The 27,443-nt window shown below is 40.2% G+C and overlaps 2 protein-coding genes across 2 annotated transcripts in view; one reads left to right on the plus strand and one right to left on the minus strand.

Moving 5' to 3' along the window:
* Positions 1–27,443, plus strand: part of LOC108935463 (uncharacterized) — a 211,051-nt gene that overhangs the window by 26,907 nt on the left and 156,701 nt on the right. The window lies entirely within an intron of this gene.
* Positions 6,000–10,615, minus strand: LOC108935428 (tetraspanin-1-like). Its single transcript, XM_018754010.2, has 7 exons — positions 10,267–10,615; positions 9,828–10,034; positions 9,618–9,692; positions 7,473–7,571; positions 7,043–7,186; positions 6,739–6,822; positions 6,000–6,378 (listed from the first exon to the last, which is right to left on the minus strand). The coding sequence occupies exons 1-7, from the start codon at positions 10,276–10,278 to the stop codon at positions 6,319–6,321; spliced, it is 681 nt and encodes a 226-aa protein (XP_018609526.2). The 5' UTR covers positions 10,279–10,615; the 3' UTR covers positions 6,000–6,318.

Below are 27,443 nucleotides of genomic sequence, written 5' to 3' on the forward strand. Positions count from 1 at the left end.
AATATTACACGGAAACATAAATGTTTTTATGCACACATTAAACTTACCAGTGTCTTTTCAAGTAGATTAAATATTTGTCATGTTAAATGCTTCTCCTAAGGTTTCACATATTCACTGATGGAATATTGAGTAAATCTTTGATTTAAAACTGTTTTTATTACATTACTGTGCACTGAATGCAAACTGGTAATGTGGTTAATTTCCTGCATATGGTACGTTTACTACTGGAAGAGAAAGAATGTCTGCCTTCTCTCTGGCATTATCTTCAATGTTATCTAAAGTAATTTTTCTGAGCTAGAATATTATTCATTCATTGTCAAAAACAACTTGTCCTGATGCAGGGTCGTGGTCATACCTAAGACCTTGGTGGGTCTGGGGATTCTTCTTTAACGCCCGAATGTCTGGGGTCTTTGTTTAACCATTAAGTCGCAACAACTCAGAGTGTCAAAGTAAGTGAGGAAATTTGAAATATATACTGTTTACAAAAGCCCAGTACAGTTCACATGTGCCTACAGCAACACAAAGTGTACATCAACAGCACCCTCCTGCAAAAGAGCAAGTAAATCATTTAAATGGGATCCCTTCACTCTTTTAGGAAGGACTGAACCATTTTCACAGAAAGGGGTATTGCAGTGATAAAGATTAAAACCAAATACAAAATTGACCTACATATATCATGTTAAATTATACACAGAATTTTCAAAAGGTTTGTGCATGAATATGCTGTTCCATTATGTTACACTACACACACACTGGTTGAAGTCGCTTCTCTTGACTGGGGTTGCAGCAAGCCAGAGCCTTATCTGGCAGCACAGGGCACAAGGCTGCGGGGGCACACCCCAGACGGGACACCAGTCCATCAAAAGGCACCTGAAGCAAGGCTCGAACCCCAGACCCACCAGAGAGCATGCACAAGCCAAACTTGCTGTGCCACTGTGCACCTCTTATAAAGGACAGTGATTAATTAAAACAAATTCATGACAAACTTCCCCAGCAATAACCTTAATCATTTACCTCCAACTGAGCTTGTGCAACACTGAAACAGGTAATATTCAAAGCCACTTAAAGCCTTACTTTGGTCTTTTGCCAAGCCTGAAAGCAAACAGTGCTGCTGGGTGAATATAAAACTTTGAGATGGCATTAATTTCTCCGAAAACAGCACTCTGGCAGTGTGCCTGTGGATTGGAACAGCCTGACTGCACCAGTACACTATTACGTCTTCCTTGTTCTTGAGCTGGAGTTGAGTTGACACCCAAATGGACAGTCACCAAAATATTAAATTATGAAACTTTTTAAAACCGGCTAGTTTACATGGATTGCCAGGTTGGACACATTAGAAGAAGCCAGGGGCAAGCAAATTAAAGTGACTAGTACTGATTTCTTGGTCACTCAAAATTATTATACAAATTCAGGATCACTGCAATAAGATATTTCATTTGAAATATCATTACCATTGGAAGAGACAAAAGTTGTGAGCATCTCCAAGAAAATACAGGCAGTTCCTAGGTTACGAACGAGTTCCGTGTCCTCAGTCTAAGTCGGATTTTGACGGAAGTCGAAACAGTTAGGTATGGTGGGTATCTAACGTCAGTTTGTCCAATGTTTGTCTCACTATATCGTATATCATGTACCTTTCTATGCATAAAAAACATTACAGGAGCACTTCCAGATACACTAAAACATCTTTAATATAACAATGCAGTAATAATAATAATAATGCAATGTAATGATAATATCTACTACTACTAATAATAATAATAAATGTTACTACAGTATTTATAAAAGAGCGAGAGAGAGAGTGCTTGTGTGTGCGTCCTCGTGCAAAACTTGAAAGAAACTTTAATGTTCACTTTTCCAATGTTTGTTGGCATTTCACCTTTTTCCGATCACATTATTAGTTCCACTTTAGTTTCAGTCATGATCGTTTTCCTTTTTTTGGATGCATCACCATTACTTCCGTCACATTTACACTTTGGTGCCATGGTTAGGAGGGTAAAAACAAAAAAATTAAAGCTAAATACAGTAATGTACAAGACACTGTTAACAGCAACGTGGTCTGACTGAAAAGAAGGAAGTCTTTGTCTTGCCTCGGGCCCACGTGCCCTGCCAACGAACCACTATAGACGTGCAATGTTTTGATGTGCGTCACAAAGTAGCTCCTGTTTTGTTTTTATAAATCATTGTATGTAACTCAAATTTTTAATATAATAGGCTTAATTATGAAATTTTCATTTGATTGTTACTTAGGAGTGACATAAAAATTAACTTCCGGTCAGTAAGGGGGTGGTTCGTGACTACGGCTTGTACGTAAGTCGGATGTTCGTAACCCGGGGACTGCCTGTAGTGTTCAGTAAAACAAGTTCTCATAATTTTTAAATTAATTTTAGATGACATACATTTAATAGAGGAACCTATTATTTTTTCCATAATACTGTTAATTCGATCCCCTTCCAATGATAATGTATCCAATGGGGTAATGTCATGGAATAAATTAACCCTAGTAAGCAAAGGGTAGCTGGATATCAGTACGAATGGAAAATCAACTTAGAATTTAACTTTTTCCAGCATTTGTAGTAGAAGTGGTGCAAAAATTTTGGCTACATTTGAACATTTACAACATGTGTAAGAAATGAACCATGAATGTTGTATTAATAAAACATTACTGTTAAATAGTTACTGTTAAGACATGGTGCTCTTCCAGTTAAAGAAGAAGAAACGAATTTACCTGCAGCATTGTCGGATCGCTCCCCATGGTGCTTATTAAAGAGAGCGTTTCATCTAATATATTAGCTGTTTTTTGTTGTCTTCTGATGTGAGGAATCCCTGTCTGTTACTTTTCATGTTGCTTGTTATGTGCAGCTCATTGCAATAACTCCGCTTTATGAACTTGATGAAGAGTTTTTATTTGAACTTCGTAATAAACACCCCTAGGAATATTCTTGCAGCACTGTGCTGAAATGTATTATTTCCTGGTTGTATTATCCTTTCCAGGAGTGTACACTTCTGCCTTTCTATTATTGATCAGTATTCGAACCCCAGGCTGTAACTGCAACCTCCTTTACTCCTCCATCACTGTACTTCCTTTTTGTTCTCTTACAAAAAACATATTTTGTCAATATTAGCTTTGTCTTGCCTGCGTCGAGTACTTTTTAAATTGCAGTAGATACAGTACCAAAGTAGCCACTTCTGCTAGATGCCTCCATTCAGCACTTGAAGATGAGGGTAAATGCATTTAAGAAAGCAGAAAAAAATATTTTTTTGTAATTTTGTTTACAGTAAAGAGGGGTGCGGTGGCGCAGTGGGTTGAACCACAGTCCTGCTCTCCGGTGGGTCTGGGGTTCGAATCCCGCTTGGGGTGCCTTGCGACGGACTGGCGTCCCGTTCTGGGTGTGTCCCCTCCCCCTCCAGGCCTTACGCCCTGTGTTACCGGGTAGGCTCCGGTTCCCCGTGACCCTGGATGGGACAAGCGGTTCTGAAAATGTGTGTGTGTGTTTACAGTAATGCTTTTAAAAAATTGTACTTCCCTCTCCTGATATATTAAATAGTCTGCATCTAAATACGGCTCATTTTCGTTGTTCAACTGCTTGTAATTACACTGTTTTATGGTTCAGAGACACCATAGGACATTTGCTTTTGGCTGTAAAGTGTTGCCTTTTATTTATTTACAGAAATAGAGGCACAAACGGGCACAATGAATTTGTTAGTAGGTCTCAGTAGTTTTTGTCTTCCTTTGATAGGGCTACATTCTCATTGTACCTGTTCTGTGTAGGTGAACAGTGATTGTGATGCTTGAATTGTCTCCACCATTAGACTGAATGAGTGAAGACCATCATTATTCTTACCTCCATTAGCTCTAGTTTACACTCATTGTGCTCTGACATTAAAAGTAAATCCATACTTACTTTTGGGTTTCTTTATTTATCAAGTACTTCATAAAAATGGAAAAATATACAATTCATACATATAGAATATATATTAATATATAATCTATGACAAATATATATCTAATATATTAATATAATTTTAATACATAAGTTTTAAAACCTGACACAGTATTCTGTATTGAAAGCTCATGGCATGCTATTGTTTTGACAAAGAAAGGGTTTTATGGAACAGTTCATGCATCCATCATTAATACAATATCCCATCACGTGGAAAATGAAAATGATATCTGAGAATGAACTAGCAAAGAATTTTCATTGTGTATTTTTTAATTTAGTCTTTTAAGTGATCCACCCTCTTCTAAAAAGAGGACAAGATTTAATTTAACTAAGTGAAAACAGCAATAATTACATTTGAATATGCACTTGAGATTGGAGAAAACAGCACAGGATTTGTCACCACAATTTGTACCAGCCTTAATATGGTTTTAAAGATAAATAAAAATGAATTGACATGCCATGCACACACAGCCCTTAGGATGATGCCAGACATGAAGGACTTGTAAAGAAAAACCAACATTAGAAAAGGTGGAAATGATAATCCCTATGGCAATCACTGAATATTAGGAGAAGGATTTGCAAAACATTCTTTACATTACATAAAATGTGGAATTATGCATACATCCATTTGAAATTCCCCTTCATCAAACATTTGTTGCCAAATAAATAAGTCCTTATGTTAAAATGGCTTTTTAAAATTAAATTGCACAATGGAAGCTTATTATTTTGCATTCTTATAGCCTGTATGCTGTAAGCGTTACCAAGGCTGGCTGGCTGGACTGCTCAGTTGGTTCCAGTTGAACTTCTCACTTTGACGAGTACAACAACATCCCCCAGAGATACATATAGTCTGAGCTCTCCGGGACCAGTCTCCAGGCTTGTCACTTTTACTGAACGCTGTATGTTCTTAGAGATGCTCACAATTTTTGTCTCTTCCAATGACAATGATACTTCAGATGAAATGTCTTATTGCAGTCATCCTGAATTTGTACCATATTTTTTAGTGACCACGAAGTCAGTACTAGTCAGTTTTCTTTGTTTCGTTTGTTTTGTTCCCTGGATTCTTCTGATGTGTCCAGCTTGTCAGTTGAAACCAGCAGAAATGGAAGAGGGCAGTATCGATCGTGAATGTAATTTTTTTTTAAAACTTTGCTCTAGTGATCGAGAAGAATTAATTGATCTGCAATCTTTGTGAGGTTTTCCTGGCTTTGTTACTTTTGTGAGATTTTTTCCAGATTTTCCACTGAATGGAGTGTAAATTACAGTGAAGGAGTAGTCAGTTCAGATCCATAATTGGGAACTTGGTGCCATATGGTTCTTTCAAAAAGCATTGGAACTTTTGACCCTTCAGACCCTCCGCTTTGCAATAATTGGCATCATTCTGCCATGGACTGGAGGGATTAAGTCTTGCAGTGTATCTTGGGATATGTCATTAGAGTGAGTATGCCTTTTTCTGTCAGAAAGGTCTTGTAGATGTTGGATTTCAGGATTCTCCATCTTAACAAGAGCTCCTGGAATGGTGGTTGTAAAACAACCCCAAGAAACTGCAAATATCTTCAAGCTTGGTTACCACTGCATGGTTACATTAAGATATAGAAAACTGAAAACAAAACTTACAAATGCCTCTCCCAAAACTAAGATCTCTGTCCAGCTGAATGTTTGTGGTTTATATTGTTGATTACAGTTTACAAACAAAAGCCAACACTGTGAAATAGAGCACAGGAAATAACCCCCTTGGTGTCACAGTACACTACAGGAGGTATTGATTTAGAATATATTAAATACAGCGATTTGAATAAATCTGACCCATGTGTTTTCTATACTTTAATCAATTATTTATTACAAATATAGCCAACTTTACTGCATATTCTGGTTTTACCAATAACATATATCTATTTTTTATATGGTACATTATAAAATCTATAAATTTTGATTTTGTGTGTTTTTGAGCACATGTATGGAATACATATAGGGTACTTTTTATAACATACAGTATTGAACGTAGAAAAGATTTTGTCAACTTCTACAAAGAAATAAAAATACAGATAATGCCAAAAATTCCCAGATGAAACGGCTGTTTGGCACTTTGAAAAATTTAGTAAAATTGTTAAAAATGCTGAGCAAAATACTATAGTTATTCTCTATTGAAATTGCTCAGCCACAACAGAAGAATTAGACTTTCAGATACAGTGATCAATTATGATTAACTGTGCATCCTTGAGAGGCATTCTAAGGCAAAAAATCTGTGAAATACTCTGTTACTCTAGATTATTTCAAAATGGAATAATCCAGTATTTTTTTCAGTTATCTGGAAAAGAAGAAGAAATCTGCTTCTGCATATAACCTGAGGATGGAAACTGTCCTGTTGAGAATTCCTTTAGCGGATATTTTTGTCCAGGTCACAGTATAAGTACATGGAGACAAACATAGCCGTCAGCTAAAGTGAAGAGGGAAAAAAACAGACTGAATTAACATAAATACTGTATATAACTGACTGTTATACTTTTTTGGAAAGATTTTAGTCACATACCTGCTTACTTAGTCAAACTGACTGTGATTACAAACAGTATGACCAAAATAGCTTTATAATTGATTTTTTTTTATTTTTTGGAAAATGTAAGATAAGCATTACTGCCTTTTAGAGCTATTAAATATTGATTTGTGTATTTTTTTGTTGACTTCAAAAACCAACATATTAAATATCATTATAAACCTGAGAACATATTATAATAAACTGTGACAAATGTGAATTAACTGTTTTTCACAAAATGTGGATAGAATCTCTATTGACTGTTACCTCAAGAATAGATATGCCAGCAGCTATTCCCCCAATAAGGCCTGCATTATTCTCCAGGATGGACAGCAGTTGATAAAAACACCCCTGTGAAAAGTAGGTTATAGAAACACTGTTAAAACATGTTCTTGTAGTGCTCAGAAAAATGTCATGTTAGAGTGAGGATTCCAGCTCAGACACTTCTTTTGTACACTTGTAAGGATTTCATCTGAATCCTTACATACCAGACTAAATGTTATTGACCATAATATTGTTGGTCATCAAGCAGACCTGATCGCTGAGCCCTGTGGGTTTTTGCTACCCTCACCTTGACGGTGCTGTTCGCTGCATCATTCAGGCTGCAGTCCAAGGTGTTATCCGTGCAACAAGTTGGAGGGTATGTTTTACCATTCTGAGTGTAGTACAGAGAGTCTGTGAAGTCTGTATAGTTGGTGAAACCGCAGCATTTCAACTGAAAAATCATAGAAGGACAAGTAATGAAATTAATAGCTCATTGACGGAATCTTCTACCTTCTGAAATCCCTGGTTTTTTGCACTTACGTTATCTTGAGTTCATGACAGCAGTGTTTAATTTGTGTTACCTTTGCTGTTTGGTGTAAAGAGCTCATCTATTTTTTATTTTTTTATCCCGCCCTCTGTCTCTTCTCTTAATTTGTAGACGTGTGCACTGTAACGTCTTTTCTTCTGTTATTATGAAATTTCTTCTATGCAACGGAGAAAGTAGTCACCAGCCGTACCTCCGTCATGGTGATGTTCCATATCTCTGTAACGGCTGGGTCGCTGCCGTACTGCCCTTTCAGCGCTGGAATTGCCCATGCCCTCAGGATGCTCTCCGTCTGGGGGTCCAAGTGCACAAGTGAGCCTTAGGTCTGAATGTGACAGCTCATTGTTCTGGCACAAGCGGAGATGAAAACGATTCCAGGGTCTCCGTCATGCACTGAACACATGAATTTGTTATCTAGACAAACAACACCTGCCCTCCTGAACACTTCAATAAACCCTTGCAAACATCTATGGATTAAAATGCACTGTTCTCCAGTCAGAAGCAAAGAAAGCTTTTGGGATATTAATATGTGACAACATTGTGCAGTTCCTAAAAATGTTATATGAAACATTGTGTAATATGTACCAGTTCCGTATTTTTTATAAAAATCCTGTCTCCATTATGTACGCCTGTTTATGTCTGTCGTTCTATTCAGCTGTGGTACGTTACTGAGGTGTTTTACATGCAACGGTAGTCGTGCCATATAACATGATTTTTGAGACTCTTATTTCGGTTCGGCCCACTTCAGATAATCAGTGATTTAGTCACTCAGTATGTACAGTAGACTGTACACTTTCATTAATTTGCACAGATCACTCTGTGATACGCAAAGGCTGCATGCAGGAGCCTTGTGCAGGAATGGGGACGCCGAACCGTTTAACGTCCCCCAAGAGAAGTGGGCGAGAGGTACTCATCGGAGGCGTTATTAGGCATGTGCTCGTTCATCGCTGTCACAAGCTGCCACCCCTGAGTGTTTCCCTACATAGAGGGATTAAAGAAGAGCATAATTGTCCAGCATGTTTATTGTGTTACATAAGAGAGGGGTATCAAGGGTGTCAAACCTCTAGCACTTCAAAGGGGAATGTACTGTGTACAGAAACCAAATGAAATCAAAGAACATTAGTCCACGTTTGAACTAGCTCAGAGTCACATTTTATATATATTTATTTATAGAATCACTACACCTTTATTATACTTACATACATCAGGTATAGATTCCATTGTGAGACAGCAATTAAGACACATTTGACATATGGTAAGTTTTTGAACATTTTTGCCCTGTTACTAAATTTGAGTTTTAGATTTTGATTATAATTTAGCTTTCCTTACTTCTGATTGTTAACATAACTTATATTTATTGTTTTTTGTTTTTTACATCTAACATTTATCTGACCTCTAATGCATGATTCCTGTACATTGAATAACGGTCAGATTTTGTATATGTTATAGTAACGGTGCAGTCATTGCTGTTGGAAAGGTGGTTGGATGGATAGTTTAAAATTATGAGAAGAAATAGGAGTAAGCAAAGAAACAACCTACATTAAGTGGCTGTATGCAAAACATTTTTTTTTTCGGTAGTAATAGCAATATGTATCCATAAACATTTATAGCCTCAGCTACCAATAACCATAAAGTAGTAAATCAGTCAGATCCGTTCTGACTTGTTTTGTGAGTGGTAAAAATGAGGGTTAGTTACACGGGATCCTCCAAGGACAATACACAGTACGAGGAATCCTCCAAGAACAGTTACTGCAATCAGCGTTCGCCATTTACACGGCGCTGTCAGGACCAGGTAGTACCCAGAGGGAGCTAGGCTGAATAGCGCATACTCTACAGCCAGCTTCTGGATGGATTCTGCACATTAAAGCCTTTATTGTCAGAGCATCGTGTGATCACATCAGCTTGTCTCTGCAGTTTTAGTGTATTCACAGCGGCCAAGATGGCTTTCTGGGTTCTCCGATGAATTCGTTAATTGGAGCGGGTTTCATTTTCTTTATTTTTTCCACGACTTCCTTTACCTTCTTTGCATAGCTGATATGAAACGCTGTAATTATTACACATTCTACAAAATGGGAAAACATATATATGTAAATAGCCTGCTTTGCATATAAAATGCTTTAACTCCAGTATTCTAATATAATAAATTGCACAAAGTGAAAACTGTCTCATATAGCCTGAGGCAATCTATGAGTCATTAAGTCCATGAATGTATTGAACCAGGGATAAACCTTGGTAATTTAATGATGCCTGGAATATGATGGGAATTTACATGGTGATAAAATGGAAGGAGAATGAAAAGGAGTGAGAAGAGAGGAGATGGTATTGTGGAAAAACTTACGAATGAAGAATAAGCCAGCGCCATGATTCCAACCCCGACTTCGGCAATGAAAATGAGCAGGAGTATAACAAAGAACTGTGGTATGAAACAAAGGAAAGCAATCGTTCAACCGCAGCACAGGACGAAATGAAATCTGCCATTCTTGTCCGTGAATAGGCTGTGATGGGGGTTCGGATTTTTATGCTGTTGCTGTTTTTTCTGGGACCTCACCGCGAGCATCAAGCACTTGCTGTTCCTCTGGGCCCCGCAGCAGCCCAGAAAGCCCAAGAGGATGAGCACCGCGCCGAGAGCAATGCAGAAGAAGCTCACGTTGGAAAACTGTGTGGCCTGCGAGGAGAAGGGCCCCAGCACCTTCAGGAAGGACATCCTGTCCACACTTACCCAGATCCCCACGCCCAGCAGGGCGGTACCACCGAGCTGCCGTGGGGAAAGAGGAAAAGTCACGGGAGGGGAACACACTGAAATGTCACGCAGTTTCACAGAGGCCACAGTTCATGTGTTGCATACAATAAGTATCACTGGTATTTGATCCTTTCATTTTGCATAGCTCTTTGTGCTCCGACAACAAAAAAAATGCCCAGATTAGTGTATTTTCAACACCCAGGAAAAACGGTTCTTATAACAAGTAATTTCTTCCGTTTAGATCTACCTCGTTTAGCATGAATGTTGTTTTTCCCCTCTTTGTGTGGAAAAAGAAGGGCGGAAAAAAAGCTGCAGGTATCCCGTTTCTTCTCAGATACTGGCCGTGAAGTCTGTGAAAGGAGGGGCGCTGACGAAAACAGAAACTGGTGTCCACTTTCACAGTTGGACCATTTCTACTTCTGACGTTTTCATCCGGTCAGGTGACCTATTCGTGTTCCCAAGTATTGTCCTATGCCAACTATATTCTGTTAAAAAAACATTTCCTGTATTTCACCTCAGACAGAAATTCAGAAGCATATCTGAAATGTATACTGTAATATGTCGTAAATGTATTTTCACTCTTTATTTTGCTGAGATGTACGTCGCTTTGGAGAAAAGCATCTGCTAAATGAATAAATGTAAATTTTCTAGGTCTTAAATGGTATGCTGTGATGATGTGTTGCTTGTTGCATTATAATAAAAAAAAAAAAATTAAAGGCTGAAAGCAGTCTCTGAAAACAAATGCTTGCCGTCATGAGCAATTTATGAGGGTAGAAATGCACAGTGAACACTACAGCCATGAATCATGAAAGCTGTGTTTTTGTGGGTGTTTGCGACCTTCACCGAAGCATCACGCACACATAAATACCATAGGCAAAGGGGGCCTGGATGTTTTCCTTTGCACTTAACAATCAACACCTCTTGCCTAATAGGACAAGACAATCATACAATTATATTGCCCACAAGTATAATTATACCAACATTTATACTTGACTGACATCATTAATGCTGGCAATTTCCTGCTTCAGCTCAGCCTTATACAACTTTGATGAATTGTCACTTATGGGGTATGTTCTTAAAAGAAGGGAAACACCTTGACATTTTAGATGGAAATCATATTATGGCTGAACAATGCAAAACAATGTCTAGGCAAAGCAAAACTTATAGGATGAGCAGTATATCAGGGGTGGGGTTGGGTCTGGAGAATCCTAGCAGAAGCTTTGAGAGAAAGGGGGTATAAAACAACAATGCTATAGAAAGTTGTTTTATTGTAATTAAATGGCTTGAAAGAAAAACAAGGTCATGTAGATCAAAATTAGGATCAGAAATGTACACAGTCACTGTGGTATTTTTGACTTTTACTATAAAGCTCTTAATAATGTTTGATTTAAATAGTGGTGATAGAGGACTTAATTTGTCACGTTCTGTAAAATTATCTGTCAAAAGTCAGTACGTGTACTATATTCATGAAAAGAAGCTTGCGAGAAGATGTGAATGGATATTTTCACGGGAACTATTCATATCTAGTTAATTTCTTAGGGTTCTACAGAAGTGCCCCTTGGGGGAATGAAACCAGTAAAAGGAGGTTAGAGGTAACAATTCATGTGATGCGCTTAACCTCCATGCTTCTTATTGAACAAGAATGCCAATAGCAACTGGTGAGCCTTTCTTTCAATATAACGTTACCGTGTGCACAAACTTAAGTTATGACGCGAGTGATCAAAATGACTTAAAAAACCAAAACTAGATTTTTCCTCGACCACTGGGATTGCGAACAGGGTGATCCTTGCATAAATACTAACAAGCTGCGATTGCAGTGGATGTAATCTCGCCGCTGCTCCCTTCTTTCTGTTTCATAAAGATTCTTAATGATGCGCCGCTGGCAGAAGAATAATTCGACCAGTAAAAGGATTTATGATTGTAGTGATGAAAACCTTTGTATGCGAGAGACTGTAAGAATAGACCACATCATCTGACTTTCAGTTCCACAGCTTCCACCTCCAAGGAAGTTAAAACAATTTACTACGATTTCCAAACGGTACTGCTGTCTCCTTCAACAGCGGACCTCTTCCGTGTTATTTATTTTTAACATTTTATTTAATGTTACAGGTATATAAATCTCTGAGCATAACTGACAAATCAGTGTGTATCAGCATAATCTGACAAATCTACACAAGAATACTCACAAATATGAGTAAGTTGAAAATGACCATCATAACTTTGACAAACATGAAGCACCCCATTTTAATCTGGAAAAAAAAAAAAAACAGACACACTGTTACTCAACAGATTGAATGCTATAGTTAGATGTTTTTAAAAACGTAAAGCAAAACACACACTCGTGCAGCTCGCACTAGCAACCCGTTAAATATGTAGAGTCGCAGTTAAAGGGTTATATAACGTTTGGATCAATGAGACGAGTCTTACCTCTTTCTTTTAAGTCACACTTTGTGGAGGACAGTGGTAGCGCCTAAAGCTGATAAGAGATAGGGATGTTTCTGGAGTGGATTCGGGAGAAGAATAGAAACACTGTCAGCTTGTTCCCAGCAGGGTGGAGTAGGCGTGGTACGGAAGGATGACAGGTGCGCGGATTAAGATGCATCACAGGTAACAGTCTCCTGACCCCTGCACTTGGACAGACACCAGAGTTTTGGAAATGTTTGTCGTTTTCAGTTTTCCGAAGTCACAAAATGTAACGCCTTATCCACTGCACAATTTGTCATTTGTTGAAATCTGAAGGAGAGGTGCGGTGGTGCAGTAGGTTGGACTGGGTCCTGCTCTCCCGTGGGTCTGGGGTTCGAGTCCCGCTTGGGATGCCTTGCGATGGAGTGGCGTCCCGTCCTGGGTGTGTCCACTCCCCCTTCAGCCTTACGCCCTGTGTTGCCGGGTTGGGTTCCGGCTCCTTGTGACCCCGTATGGGACAAGCGGTTTCAGATGGTGTGTGTGTGTGTGTGTGTGTGTGTGTGTGTGTGTGTGAAATCTGAGGTATTAAACAGAATTGGTAAGTAGAAGGGATGTCAGTATGTAGCAGGGTCACCCCAGTAACTGTTATATCCAGGCTCTGCATGTTTACACTTAATTTATGAACCCACTCTTTACTCTAGTTGGTTATAGTGTGCTCTTTGTGTATTTTAGTGATGTCTGCTTTGGACCCAGCCGTATATCATTATTTTATGCATCTAAGTATGCTATTGCATGAGGAAACTAAGCGAGTGCTATTATAATATATCATGTAATGTGTTCTCTCAGGATTGTGTGTCTGTTTTTATTACTCCTGTGTTTCCTCACCTGCTGAGACAGTCTCGTCTCCGCTAGAGGGGAGCATTGTGTCATTGTGTCTTTGTCCCCGTGCCTTTCATCCTACCGATATCGGATTGTCAACTCTGCACTGCTCTGTTGTTGGAGACCACTGATTTTCACGTATTTGATCATGTGTCAGAGAGACAGGACCGCTGCATAAGGACAGATCTTAAAATATTGCATTTACGGAAGGAAGTGCAATTTTCTTAAACAGTCAGTCAGTCAGTCAACCACGCAACCAACCTATTCTAGTGAGATGTCCTCCTGCTCTTCATGGTGTGTGATGACAACATCTGGGAAGGTCTGAGGTATGTTCATGGCTGTGGAACACGCAGCAGCGCTATCCCTTATTTCAGCTCATATTGAAATTCCCAGCACAACCTAGAAGCCTTGGAGGCAGGGAAATCATATTAAAAGTTATATACTATCCAATGCCACCTTTGCTGGAGTTAAGATACATATCAGATTGAGCCCTCCCAGTAATATCACTTTAATGGCCCTATTGTGAGTTATGACAGTCACACCAATACCACCATTAACCCTGAAGTCCTTAATCTCACTGAGAAGAGCACCTGTCAGGCCCCGTTAGATATTAAACTAGTTAATAATGTTCCTGCATGCTCCATCAGTCCAAGAAAGAAGTAATTGCCAGGCTGCATTTTATCACCATACGTATAGCAAATTTCACAATGCCAACGAAGCCCATAAAACATGGCCACCTTAATGAGGTGGTTAGATTGAGTGTTGTCCCACACCTTTAGGGCAGGCGCCCAGGTAATACATCTCCAACTGGCCATGCTGCACGGGCGCCGTCATTAATGTCTCCTGGGGATGGAGTGCCTATTTCTGTGCCGTGCGAGAGATCGGGCCCTGAACCCTCAAAAAAACAAGAATCGGCGTCGTGAAGGAAGCCACTCGGGCCGGACGTTGAGTAATAAAGGAAATTCTTTTCTCTTGTCGTGGTCAGGAGCCAGTCTTCTGAAACGAGAGGCCCTGCATTCTAAAACATGAAATGACCAGATCGAAATTATTACAGCTCCCAGTTAGTCTGCAAAAGACAGAAGTGGGAGCTGTTCATTTTTATTTCCAGTGATTTCAGTACAAGATTAAGCATTATTTTTTGCTATTCTCTTCCATGTCATGCAGATTGGAAAGGAAAGAAGCATTGCCAGTGACATTCATAAACATTCGGAACCTCAAACGACCTCTGCTGTCAGTTGTCTGCCTAATTTATCACACACATGTAAGGAAATGCATATTAATTCTAGACATTAATTTAAGTAATGGCATCCAAACCCATAAATCAAAGTAAAGGGCTCTCTAATTGACTAAAGCACAAAGACGTGGAGTTTATGAAGGAGAACAAAGCCCTGTGATCACCTCGTGATCCTGTTTTGTCACTGATATCATCCTTTATTAGGACTTTGGGGGCATTCATTTCTATCCTGTGAATGCCCCCCCCACGCTGCTTAGGAAACACTGTGGTGAATTCTCAGAGACCTAATTAGCTGGATATCTCCCTGCCCTTCTTTCCTTCATTTTTATTGCATTTCCTCCTAATTAGATAATAGCTGTTTCTCATCCTAATGAGAAGAAGCCTATTAACCCATACAGATGAAACTCTTCGTTCGCCTTGGGTCTACGGACACAAACATATCAGTGTAAACATGCCTAAAAATATTTATGTCTCTAAAGGTTTCGACGTGCACGTAATCGGTTTTGCTGTTATATGCACATTTTAATTTTAATTATGTGTGTTTTAGATGTCATTATTTTACGATTTTACGGCTTTTATTTAATTTTATTGTTTCATTTAAGCTTTAATTTTATTGTGTATATGACCTCCCTTCTAAATTAGGTTAAAAATCTCAATGGAACAATTAGCTGAATAAATTAAAGACAATTTATTAATTTAGAGTTCATTCTACCTGAATAAAATGAGTATCAGAAAAAAACTGGTGTGCAGGCGTGATTTTCAGAGTGAATAAAATAAGCGGACATGTTCCTAAGTCGTGCAGGGAGTGGATGTCTCCTTGGTTTTGACGGGGGATGCGTTGCGATATGGGGGCTCTCATGCAATAAATGAAATCTGTGCTTTGAGATAAAAAAAAAATCACGCATGATTTTCCTTAATGATGTGCCCCCTTTCACCCCAGGAAATGCTAAGTACCAACCCAGGTGCTCTGAAGCGAATCACCCAGCACCCACTCCTGTTACATGCACACGGGGAGATTAAATATGCCAACAGGACATTTCAACAATGGACAAGGAAATCACTTCTTTCTTTCTTTTGTCACGCTTTTGGAGATATTTTATCCGTTTTTCTCCCCGTATCATACATGCAGAGGTTTTCATTAAACGGTTATAGCCGATGCAAAGCAGTACACTGTGAAAGGTTAATGTGTTTTATGATTGCAAATTGTTTGGCTATTTCAAGGGACTGAAAATGAATAGCTCAGCTGTAAGATTTCATTATGTCTGAAATCTTGGATTTATTTTTTTCTCAAAAGGCAAAAATTTAAAACATGAATTATTAACATGGTAACCTCTCTATCATACAGCCAGATTTTGAAGATATTAATGATGCAGTACCCCTGAGACTGATCTTTTTCATTGACTGTTGAGGATGACATTACTGGATTTCTGTACGTTCTTTTCTGAAATGCATTAAAATCATAGAACTCATTACTGTAAATTTACACTTAACTTATTCCAGCAATGTGTTCAGTAATACTACAACATTCTTCCATACTATTCAAAACTGCTTGTCCAGTGCTGGGTCATGGAGGACCAGAACCTATCCTAGAAGGCCAAGGAGTGATGTAGGGTACACCCTCATTGGGATGCCAGTCCACTGCAGGGAAATCAGACACACATACCCACACTAAGTGCAATTTAGAGTCACTAATTCACTAGACACATGTTTTGGGCTGTGAGAAAACCAGCAAACCCGGAGGAAACCCATGTGAACACAGAAAGAACGTGAAAAATCCACATGGACTGAATTGGATTTGAACCCAGCCCCATCTGCTGCACCACCATGCAGCTTTAAAGTGGTATGAAACACAAGATGAAAACTCTGTTGGCTCTTTTGATAACCTTCCTAATTTGCAATAGTTCCTGCTTTCCCCATACTTCAGTTTCTCTTAATGTTGTTTACTGTGTAAATTGAATGATGTGAAACAAAAGTATAATAAATCTCTTGAACACATGACAAGAGACAGTATTCCAAAAACACTTGATAAATTCTTCCAACATCATTAGCAGTTAAGCACTACATGCATGTTTGATGCATTAATTCAACAGAATTTTTTACCATAAGTAATTTTTTTTCCATTTGTGCCATTTTTTCTTTCAAGAATTCTTTTTACAGCACTTTTTTTCGCTCAGTAAATGGTAGTTTGTCTTTTGTTTTAAACATTTTCATCTCTTTACATAGTTGGGGCAGCTGAAAAATTGGGCCAAAGTGTATGAGTCCCAGTGTGTCCCAATTAATCTGAATCAGCTGTATATAAAATGTCCTATTATGTTATCTTTAGTGGGATGTCTGTGCGCATCCATACAAAAGAAAAGAAAAAAAAAACCCCAATTCATTTTGTTTTAGGGATATTGCATTGGAGGGATCCAACTGTCCCACAACACTAATGAATCCTGTCCCTGAACAAGGCACCATCAAGGAAACCCCAGTAAATTCTACCTCGATATGTTGAGCACTGGAAGGGTCTCAGTGGCACCCCTAACCCCACTGCCACCACAGTTTCTGTGTAAATGATGCAGCCACTTGGTTGGGGCAGTCAGAAATACGTGGAGACACAGCAGAACTGCCATCTCGCAAGAGGCGAAGTCGAGGCGGTGTTGCAGGGAACCCAAATGCGGGCACATTTATTTGAAGGAAACCAAAAGTAAAAAGGCAGAAACTGTTGTCGGGAACAAGCGTGGGTCGAGCAATTCGCAGGCGTGGTTCCGAAGGGCGAGACGAGAGACGTGGTCCAGGAAGAATAACGAAGGTCAGGATCACGGAGACAGGAATGAGGGGGAGGTAGGAAGGAGGCCGCTTGTCCGGAGACGCGGTCGCTCTGAGCGAGATTCCGCGAGCAGGTGTGCCGGCACGGCCCCTTTATACCTGTCCTCTCTGATCGATGACAGGTGTGGAAGCCATGGGCGTGACAAGAACAGGCTGCAACAAAGGATGGAAAGAAGGCTTTACTCAGCCATCAGTGAGTCAATTTAAAGCAAAGTCTTTCAATGAAATGCTTAAAGTTTATTGCAAGATGAGATCCTGTTATATTTCATCCGCGTGCCCCTGTAATGTACATTTTGACCCATGTATTTAATATATTGCATCCATAAACGTTAAAAGCACGCCGGAAGAAAACATTTGACGCTCGCAGACCGGTATTGCCTGTCTGACCTCCCAGCCTGCCAAGGAGCTGTCCTTGCTGCCTCGTCTGTCCGTTTGCCCTCTCAATGATAATGTCCTCTCAGGTTCTCTGATCAACAGATGGCATCCTGCCTCATTAACTCTGATATGTACAACATCAATTAGGAAGCAGTTAATTGGGATGCTAAAAAGGTGATTGCTGACTAGCATGGTGCATACGAACACCATCCCCTTAATAGATGACTCTCGTCAAGACAAAATATGCTAGGAGCTGGCTTGGAAAATAATGTAAAAATAATCGAGCTGTAGATGAGACAAATGATTCACCTGGGATCATTTCTTTCTGACGCCAAGAACTTGGGCTTCCCGTTTGACTTTGAGCAGCCGATATAAACTTGAACTGACAGTGCGACTGACTATTGTCTCTTTGACCTCTTGTGCTGCCACTCAGGACTACAGCTCTTTGCCCCCGTTGCCTGATCCCAGCACTCTGTGTTGACCTCTCCACTAAGTGTTCGCTTCTGCACCTGATCACGATCCTTCGCTGCAGCCTGTTGAAATGTGTTCCTTTGAACGTTCTGCTCTGCACGCCACTTCGGTCACTTTCGGTTGTGCTTTCTCTGTTTAGTGTGTGAGGGGGGTGCGGTGGCACAGTGGATTTGGCCAGGACCTGCTCTCTGTTGGGTCTGGGGTTTGAGTCCCGATTGGGGTGCCTGGCGGTGGACCCACGTCCTGTCCTGGGTGTGTCCCCTCTCCCTCCAGTCTTGCGCCCTGTGTTGACGGGTTAGGCTCCGGGTTCGTAGTGACCCTGCTTGGAACAAGTGGTTTCAGTCGTGTGTGTGTGTTTAGTGTGTTTAGTGTGTTTCTATACACTTCAGGTACGCTGTGTTTGTATACACAGGGGAGCAAGTACCACAGTGATTACAGCCATCGCTAGACATTCAGGACTTGGGTTTCAATCAATCTGTCATTCCTTTGAGAAGTGTTCAGTGTTATTTTTCCTTAAGAAAGCTAGAATACCAATTCAAATCAAGTCACAGCTTCACCTGCCACGCCAGCAGATAGCAGACAGTACGTGCTGCCTTTAGGTTTTCAGAAGAGTGGAGGAACAAACAGCTGGTGAACAAACTATATGACAATATGACTTTTCTTATGTTCCACGTTTTAGCGCCGCCTCCGTCATCCGGCACCTCTGCGTCAAACCTTCGGCTCCTAGTTGATGCGAGGTTCAAGGTAAATTAATATACAGCTTGCTTTGCTTTTTTAAATTCCTTAAAATTATGCTTTTATTTTCTATTATTACACCGGAATTTGGCAGTAGTGAATTTTATGTGATGTATTGGGTAAAAAACTTTACAGGAACAGCAAATGAGCACAAATGCCCTGGTCTAGTTTTTGGCACAGTTCTTTATTGTGCTTCCTTACATTTATGTTTGCATTTATTCATTTAGCAGATGCTTTTCTCCAAAGCGACTTCCAATGAACTCTATGTAGTGTTACCAGCCCACACACCTTATTCACCAAGGTGATTTACACTGCTAGATACACTACTTACACTGCGTCACTCATCCATACATCAGTGGAACACACTGTCTCTGTCCCTCACACACTATGGGTGATTTTAGAGCCACCAATCCACCTGAACATCATGTCTTTGGACTGTGGGAGGAAACCAGATCACCCAGAAGAAACCCACGCAGACATGGGGAGAACATGAAAACTATGCAAACTTCCTTATTTGTAACCTCTCAAAAAGGCCAGGTGTGCACAAACCGTCCCGGCCTACCACAGGGAGGGGTTGTCTCTCACAAGAAGACGCAGCCGATTTGCCGAGCTGTTCTGTTCCTCTCCGAAAAATAGTGTGGCCTCCCACCCCACAGAGCTGTTCCTGTGGTTGACATTTACATGCATATATATTTTAATTTAGGAGGTGCCTTTCTCCAAAGTGATGTACAACTAAAAATAAACAAAAGTGCATTTCACCAACAGACAGAGAGTCCAAAGACACAATTCTAAAAATACAGTCACTTAGCCAATGTACCACCATTTTTGCCAGTCTACCTCACACCAGCAACTGCATATAGAAGTGATGACGAGCTACTCACCCACTCAGTGTTACACTCCATTGAAAACCCTAACCCTATCCTTCTTGGTCCCAATTCAGTTTGTAAGTAGTGGACCAACTGTGTACGCACATTTCCTGTGAAATACTTCCAACAACTGTAAGAAGTTGGCAGATTGATCAGACAGACTTATCATACAAAGTAAAGTAGAGACCATTCAAACGTCAGGTTCACCTCCTATATTATCCTTCCTGATACCTTTTTACAACGTGTGTGTTTTGGCAAAGGTGTTGGACGTGTGGAGGTGCGGTAACTCTAATTGTAAATACTGGGCTTCAGCAGTCACTAATGAGGGTTCTCATAGAGGCAATGGGCCTTCGGTAAACATGCCTCTGTTTGAACACGTGCGCCCTTCACAGTCCTCTGTTCCTAGGCCTTGATGAGACATCCACCACTACAGACAGCACCGTGCCTCCACGTGTCATGTCGTTTGCATGTACACTGTTCCACAACTTTGTCAGCTTGGCAGCTCAGAGGGCTTCCCTGGCCTTCATCAGCTTTTGAATGCCTCATTCCCACTTTTCATAAATTCAGCCACTCTTCATTTGTGCTCTAGCCATTACGTTGTACGTTCTTCTAAACTCGTCGTTTGCTATGCTTTGCTGCCCACTAGGTATACTTGCAAGCTGCCATATTGAACTTGACATTCTCTGACACCTTTTTCCAGATGATCATGCACCACATTGCCTACAGGGAGACATCAGCTTTGACAGAAGCTCCCAGTTGGCTCATTTCCTCCACAGTACTGGAAGAGTTCCCCCAACCACTAAGCTGTCGAACAGCTGTATTCTGTAATTACCACTGTGGACAAATTGCTTACGTGATGGTCACCCCTCTACTGTGGTCTTCCCCCTTTCTTTACTGCTCCATCTCCAACGCCTCCCTTCCCAACCGTCACCTTCTGATTTGGTAAAAGCATGGACACCCTCCACCTCCAAGTTCTTCTCTCACCTCATACGTGTCGACTCCATTCTGTATTTTTCTGCCGGCCACTTCGTTCCTCATTAATTTTAATCTCTTTTCTCTATCTTTCCTCTCCCCGTTATACAATTACCACCTTCCTGTGCTAGCCTGTGGCTCTCAGAAGTGCCATGTAGAAATCAAAGCACTTCATGGGTATTACCTTATTTATCCTATTTAATTTCATCAATTTGATGTCCCAGATGAAGCCCTTTACCTTTACAGATATTGCTCTACTTTCATCTGCCTGTAAATTTCCAACCCTCACGCCTCCACTTTGGAGAGAGAAGTTCCCTACAGTGAATTAGTCCTCCATGTCCAGTCTCCTGCCTCTTTAACAGCGGTATCTTCAGTCGCAATGTTCTCTTATCTTCAAGGCACCCCAGTTCTCTCTGCCTTTTTGCATCCAGCGGTCTCTCACCTGCTGATTCTGTGTTCTTTTGTTTGTCAGGCTGTTTTAATTCATTCTATTTCCCAGTCTGCCAGCATGGCCCCTGCTCATCCTGCCAACTTTGCTTTGTTATACTGTATACTGTGCTCTTTAATTTGTTTTATGGAAAATCAAAGGTATTTCAATTTCCCAGTTAATATCTGGGGGGTTTCTAGGGCTGTCCAGTATGCCATAGACTAATGAATAGTCTTTTGTTTGAAGAACACCTTTCAATGATAATTGAAACTGACAATTTGTTTCAGACCAGCTAAGAAGCTTTACCTGGCATTTAGATGCCAAGAACCTTAATCGGAAAATTTAATTAAAAATTGTACGGCAACGTAAAAACTGAGAAAACAACAGAAATTCAAATGACAAGTGTGAAGTCAAGGACAGGAAGCTGACTGGGCTGATTTGAACCTATGCAGCAATGGTTACAGCAACTGAAATGAGCACTTATCTCAACCTGCAACCCCTAAAATTCTCTACCAGCTCCAACCTCCCCAGCCACCGAGTCATAATAAAGTAATTTCCAAGAACATTGTTTTGCAGTGTGGGTGCTCATTAAATTGTTGAGGAAAAACAAAAATGTAGCATTATATGTGTAATGCACCTCAGCAGTGGCTCTGCTGAAGCTATTAAAAACGCATTGTTTCCTTTCGGATGAGTGCGGTGTACCTAACCATTGGGGCAGATGAGGTATTCACCATGTTGCACTGGGAGATTTACGTGTGCACTGACTATAAAATTAAGGGCTCCCACAGAATCGAGTCTTAATTAAGCAAATCTAATGATATTGCACTGGGATGCAACTTTGCATGTTATGCCGCTTATAATCGAAATGAAACTGAAAGGGTGAGAAAACTAATTACCATCTCAAAATTATGAATAATGCTCTAACCATATTAAAGATGTAAATGCCTCTGGTATCTGTAATCTGATGTTTTGGGGAAAACAACTGAAAGGTCATATTTTCGAAATACGTTACGAGAAGTTATTTGAACATTTTTTGAGCAAATAGGGAAAAAAACTGAACTGCTGTTTTTGCCAGGCACTGAAAGTTAAAGGTGAGCAATATAATTTAGTTTACATTGTTCAATGCGGGCCTTAAAAAAGGCAGAGAAATGTTTTCCTCCGCTGCTTTAAATCCCATTCAGATGATGTAACTTCCCTCGCGGCCATAGGGAGGAGCTCTGTTCCGCTGTAACCTCTAAAACAAAGGAATAATTATTTGAGGTTCAGAGGCATAGAATGTCAATGATGGACTGTATGGGCTAGGTTTTTATATGAGCACAGCCAAGGGGTTTTTTCACAGTGTGCTAAGCATTTTTTAAAGAAATTCAGGTTAGACACGTTGTTCACATATTCAACACAAGTAGCTCCCTATAGATTCAGGAAGTGAAACCTGGAACTTTCTGGATAAAACTCAAATTCCATTACCGATATCACATTGCTGCCCCTGCATTATTACCTGCGCTCAGCTGAATCTTGTTCGTTGTCTGCAGTTGACCCTGGGTCAGAATGTGAGGAAGACACCAGTAATTGCATATGCAGTAGCTGCCAATACAGCTACATGCCATGTCCATCAAAATTATGTTGAGAAAATGAGGACACTATTGTCTATCGTCGTCTTAAATGACATGCCGTATTCTGAAAAGAGCATAACTCATTGCGTTTCCTCTCTAGGAGTCATGCTGTGGTTGTGTATTTACTGTGGCTAATGTACTGCAATTTATTTAGCAACGAAAGAAATGCTATGCTTCTTGAGCACATTTATCAATAGTTTTCGAGAACTTCCACATGAATGCAAAGCTGAAGAAACAGAGAAGGTCTTCTTGAATTCACCAGATTAGGTTGTCTAGTTACGGCACATGTCAGGCTAAAAAACAAAGCTTCTAAAAAAAATTCAAAAGACATTTAGGCCTATATGAAAACAAAAAATTAAAACTTCACATTATATTTTCATTGTCCACAGAAACAAGTCTCTCCATTACATATGTAGAACTTCCAAGTCTCTGAGATCATTATTAATGATATTAAAGTGTTTAGTAGTGTCCTCTAAAGACCAAGATAGCACGAGGTAAATAAAGAAAAATAAAGTTGAGGAAAAAATGTACAGACCTTCATCAACCTATTTTAAGGTGCCTCGTTTTTCAGATCTAACCTCATGCCCACCTCATCCAGAAAAGCGGAGACCATCCATCCATCCACCCATCTGTTTTCTAACAGGCTAGTTCAGCTGAAGGTTGGACAGTAGAAAGACTTAATGCCTTCACATTTCTTCCATGCATATGTTCTTAAATTAAGTTAAATCATGAGGTTTGAGAAGTTCATATACAAACACAGACTGTCTGAGTAGGTAAGGAGTCCTCTGTAACCCAGAACCTGCATTTTGGCCTGAATGGGAAATTGCCAGTCTGGGTTTAACTTGCCGTGACATAACAAAGCTCACTTTTGCCGCACATCTGTTGTCCCGGATGTCACAAATGCGCTCTCATCTCTGAATCTATTTTCAAAACACACATTTTTTCCTGTTAAAAACATCCAGGGTGGAGAAGATGACATTTTCTCTGCAGAGTTATGAAACATATTCCGAGAGACGGTCGTGATGCCAGCAGGCAGATGGAACCCGTGTGATGGAGTTGATGGGAGGGAATATAGGTCAGCGCGGTGCTTGACGAGTCGGCGGATGAGCAGACCCCTCCTGCGTTTGTGTTGCTGCCACCCAGATGGCCCCTCGCCGGCCCAGACGTGCTCACAATGTTCTCAACACATTTCTCGCTGGCTCCAGTTGCTGTGCCGTCTGGTCCTTCTGCTAACACACAAACTCAGGCAATACTGTAGAAACTGATTTTCTCTTGTACACCTTATAAATGTGCAGGCACTATGCTTAAATGATGTGAATATGCATGGTAATATTAATATTCTGGTTTAACCACAACCCTCTTTCACCTCCTAATTATTCGGTGAATTTCTGATCTGTATTTCATACATTGTTGTTCTCTTAGGGACTGAATCTGGGAACACGACGTTGACCTAAATTAGTTTCATTAAGCATTCCTTCAGATACAGGCGCGGCTCAGCTGTTCAAAGTTGGTGTGATAAGTAACGGTGAATGTTCCGTACAGCGATTCAGTGACAGTTAAGGCTCCTTGATGTCCATTCAGTGACTGCAGTGCTCTGGAAGGGGCAGTTCAGCTCTTTGTGAGGCTCCACAAGAGCAGCAGAGCTTTCCTCAGAGCTGTGCTCTGCCACAACCTAAGGATGAATGGTACGCGTCTTGAACAAAGGGCGCCTGAGTGATGGAACGCGACCCCACTCCAGGCCATAAAATGTCTTGTTAACCGCTGCTTTCAACCATTATACGCATCAATAAAATAACAGACTCCTTGAGCCATGACTTAATTGACACTAGATCCACCTCGGATTTAAATGCAAATTGCTTCGTTTTTTTGGGGGGAAAATTACTTATAAAATGATGAATTCTTTCACATTTGCCAAACCTCTTAATTTGACTGCTCATTCTCATTCCCGTGGAAGCTTTTCATTAAAGTTTCACATTATGGCCCATAACAATTTCTCCTTCATCCATTCATGCCTGCGGCCTGCAGCTTGGCTTTTCTTCTCATTTGGTTCAGGTGACAGATTCTTCCAAGTGACGACCTCCCTGTGAACGCTGAAACTCTCACTGAGGTCAGCTGTGCATATTTAAACTGATGTCCACATCGAATTAGAAGTGACACTGAAGGCAGGGTTCTGCCACTTAAGAAGAATATCATTTGCTTTTAAATCCGCTTAATAAAACATCTTAAAGGGTTTTTCGCTAAATATGAGAAGAGAAGATAACCTTTTATTTCTATTGCCTGTGCCATGGTTAGAGGGATCTTTCAAGATGTCAGAGTGAAAGAGTGAAAGATGCTGGCGTTTGCTCTTTCCCACAGCCTGTCAAATAAATGTTACATATGCAGTTCTTTTTAAAGTAACACATTTTTCTCATCAGTGATTTCTGACAAATTGTACTGCGAGTCAAAGGCCCCGCTTGTCACCGTACAGCTGCGTGCAATTGCGACGTGAATTGTCACAATAAAAGAGGGCACACGTAGCAATATTTTGACTAGGAGTTTAATTAATTCTAATAAAACCTTTCCGGCTCTCAAACATTGCCTCTGGAACAAATATAAATGCAAATTTAAACATAAAGTAGGTTGAAAACTGATGTTGCAAGCATTTACAGCAGTTGTCAGAACATTTCTTATGAGATCCTAAGTGGAGGTGGAGTTCCAGAACCTGGGCCTTGGGGCCAAACAGGTGGAGGTACACTCATCTGTGCAGTATATTAAGAAGGTTAACTAGCTTGTTCTGCATATGAGATGTATGTCACTTTGGAGAAAAGGGCCAGCCCAGAGAGTCACATACCTGGAGGATGTGAGTTTGATCCCCACACAGTTGGTATGTTCTATTTGCATTTATTAGTTTAGCTGACACTCCTCTTCAAAGCAACTCATAATGTTGAGGTTACAATTATTTACCCATTTATACAGCAGGGTAATTTTACTGGCACAATTTAGGGTAAGTACCTTGCTCAAGGGTACTACAGCCAGAGGTGAGGCTCAAACCTGCAATCTTTGGGTCCAAAGATAGTAGCTCTAACCACTACACTACCAGCTGTCCTCTATGGCTGTGTGGGCTTCCTCTCACAGTCCAAACGCATGCTGTTCAGGTGGTTTGGAGACTCTGAACGTCACCCATAGTGTGGGTGGGTGTGGGTGAGAGTTACAGAGAGTTGTTTCACTAGTATATGGGTGTCATCTGGTGAACAAGATGTGGGCTGATAGCACTACATAGCGTTCATTGGAAGTTGCTTTGGAGAAAATTGTCTGCAGGATGAGTAAATGGAAAAGTATCTGCCAAAGTAAATGTGTCATTTGTCTTCTGCAGAAGACTATATCACTATGCAGTATGAACAGGTGACGGTCCGGTGCATTGGGAAAGTATAGATTCCACAACCCTTGTGCCCTCAGACCAGAAAGCTCTCATTGGACCAACCCCACCATCTCTTTGTTAGCTTGCTCAAGACCTGTTGAGAACCTAAGGTATGACTGAGAGGTGGTTAATGCATTATTGTCCTGTCAGGGTATCTGCTGTGCATTCTAGTGGCTTTGTGACTCAAGCTTTTCTTTATTTTCTTTCCTTTCACTTTTTGATGTCAACACAGAAGATAAGGCTGCAGCCTCATAGCTCCTAAGCTGCTCATTGGGTCTGGGTTTGAGTCCAGTTTAAGTTATGCGGAATTTGCATATTTCTCCCCCCCCATTTGAACCCCCTCCAGTCATGCACAGAAGAAGGCACTTGCAAACCACTTCTGTTCCTCCTTTGTCTAGATTATCATGCAAGTGGTTGTTATGAGTTGGCCTTGACTCAATGGCACTTCCATCCATTTCCCTTTTTTTTGTCAGATGCTAGAATTTTTTAATACCTGTACTCCATTGCAACTGAGAAATAAATTACAAGTGGTAACTATTTCTTAGTCTTGAGGAAAAAAAACATCTCACTGTACAAGAGATGTGCTTCAGAGATGAAATGCGGCTATAAAATCCATTTATTTAGTTTATAGAATCATAATATGGCATGATATCCATTAAGGAGTCAAATTAAGGGATAAAATAACACAGGGACCTGAGTGTGCTGTGCCAATTTTTTTGAAATTCATGTTTTATAAACACTCAGCTGTTTTTGTTGATCTGTTTTGGCCCAAACATATAGCATTGGTGTGTGAGTGTGTGTGTAGTTGGGGAGTGCTTCAAGAACATGTCTCTACTCAGCTACAAACATAACTTTCTGTTTCTGTCTTCCTGACTAGGAAGTATGAGATTAGTGGTAATGTAAACACTGTACACATAAAAAAACAACCAAGATCTCCAATTTTTTCCGAAAACAATTTTATATTAATCAAACCTGAGTAAAAATTGTTAGTCTCTTAAAATCTGTCATACACTTTGTGTATTATTTTTTTGTTATATTCTTAAAATCTTGCAACAATTCCAATTAGTTTCGTGAAATTATTAGCATGAGCAGTTTGCCAACATATAATTTTATTAACAAGAAACACGGCAGCCAGAAAATTTGCATAACACGAGTGTTATTATCTTTCATTTGCGTTACAGTGTTCCTTATAAAACAATTTGCATGCTATATTTGACCCCAGAAACCTCTTTAACTTTCACTATCAG

The sequence above is a fragment of the Scleropages formosus genome, chromosome 9 (genome assembly GCF_900964775.1).
Source record: "Scleropages formosus chromosome 9, fSclFor1.1, whole genome shotgun sequence".
Classification (NCBI taxonomy): Eukaryota; Metazoa; Chordata; class Actinopteri; order Osteoglossiformes; family Osteoglossidae; genus Scleropages; species Scleropages formosus.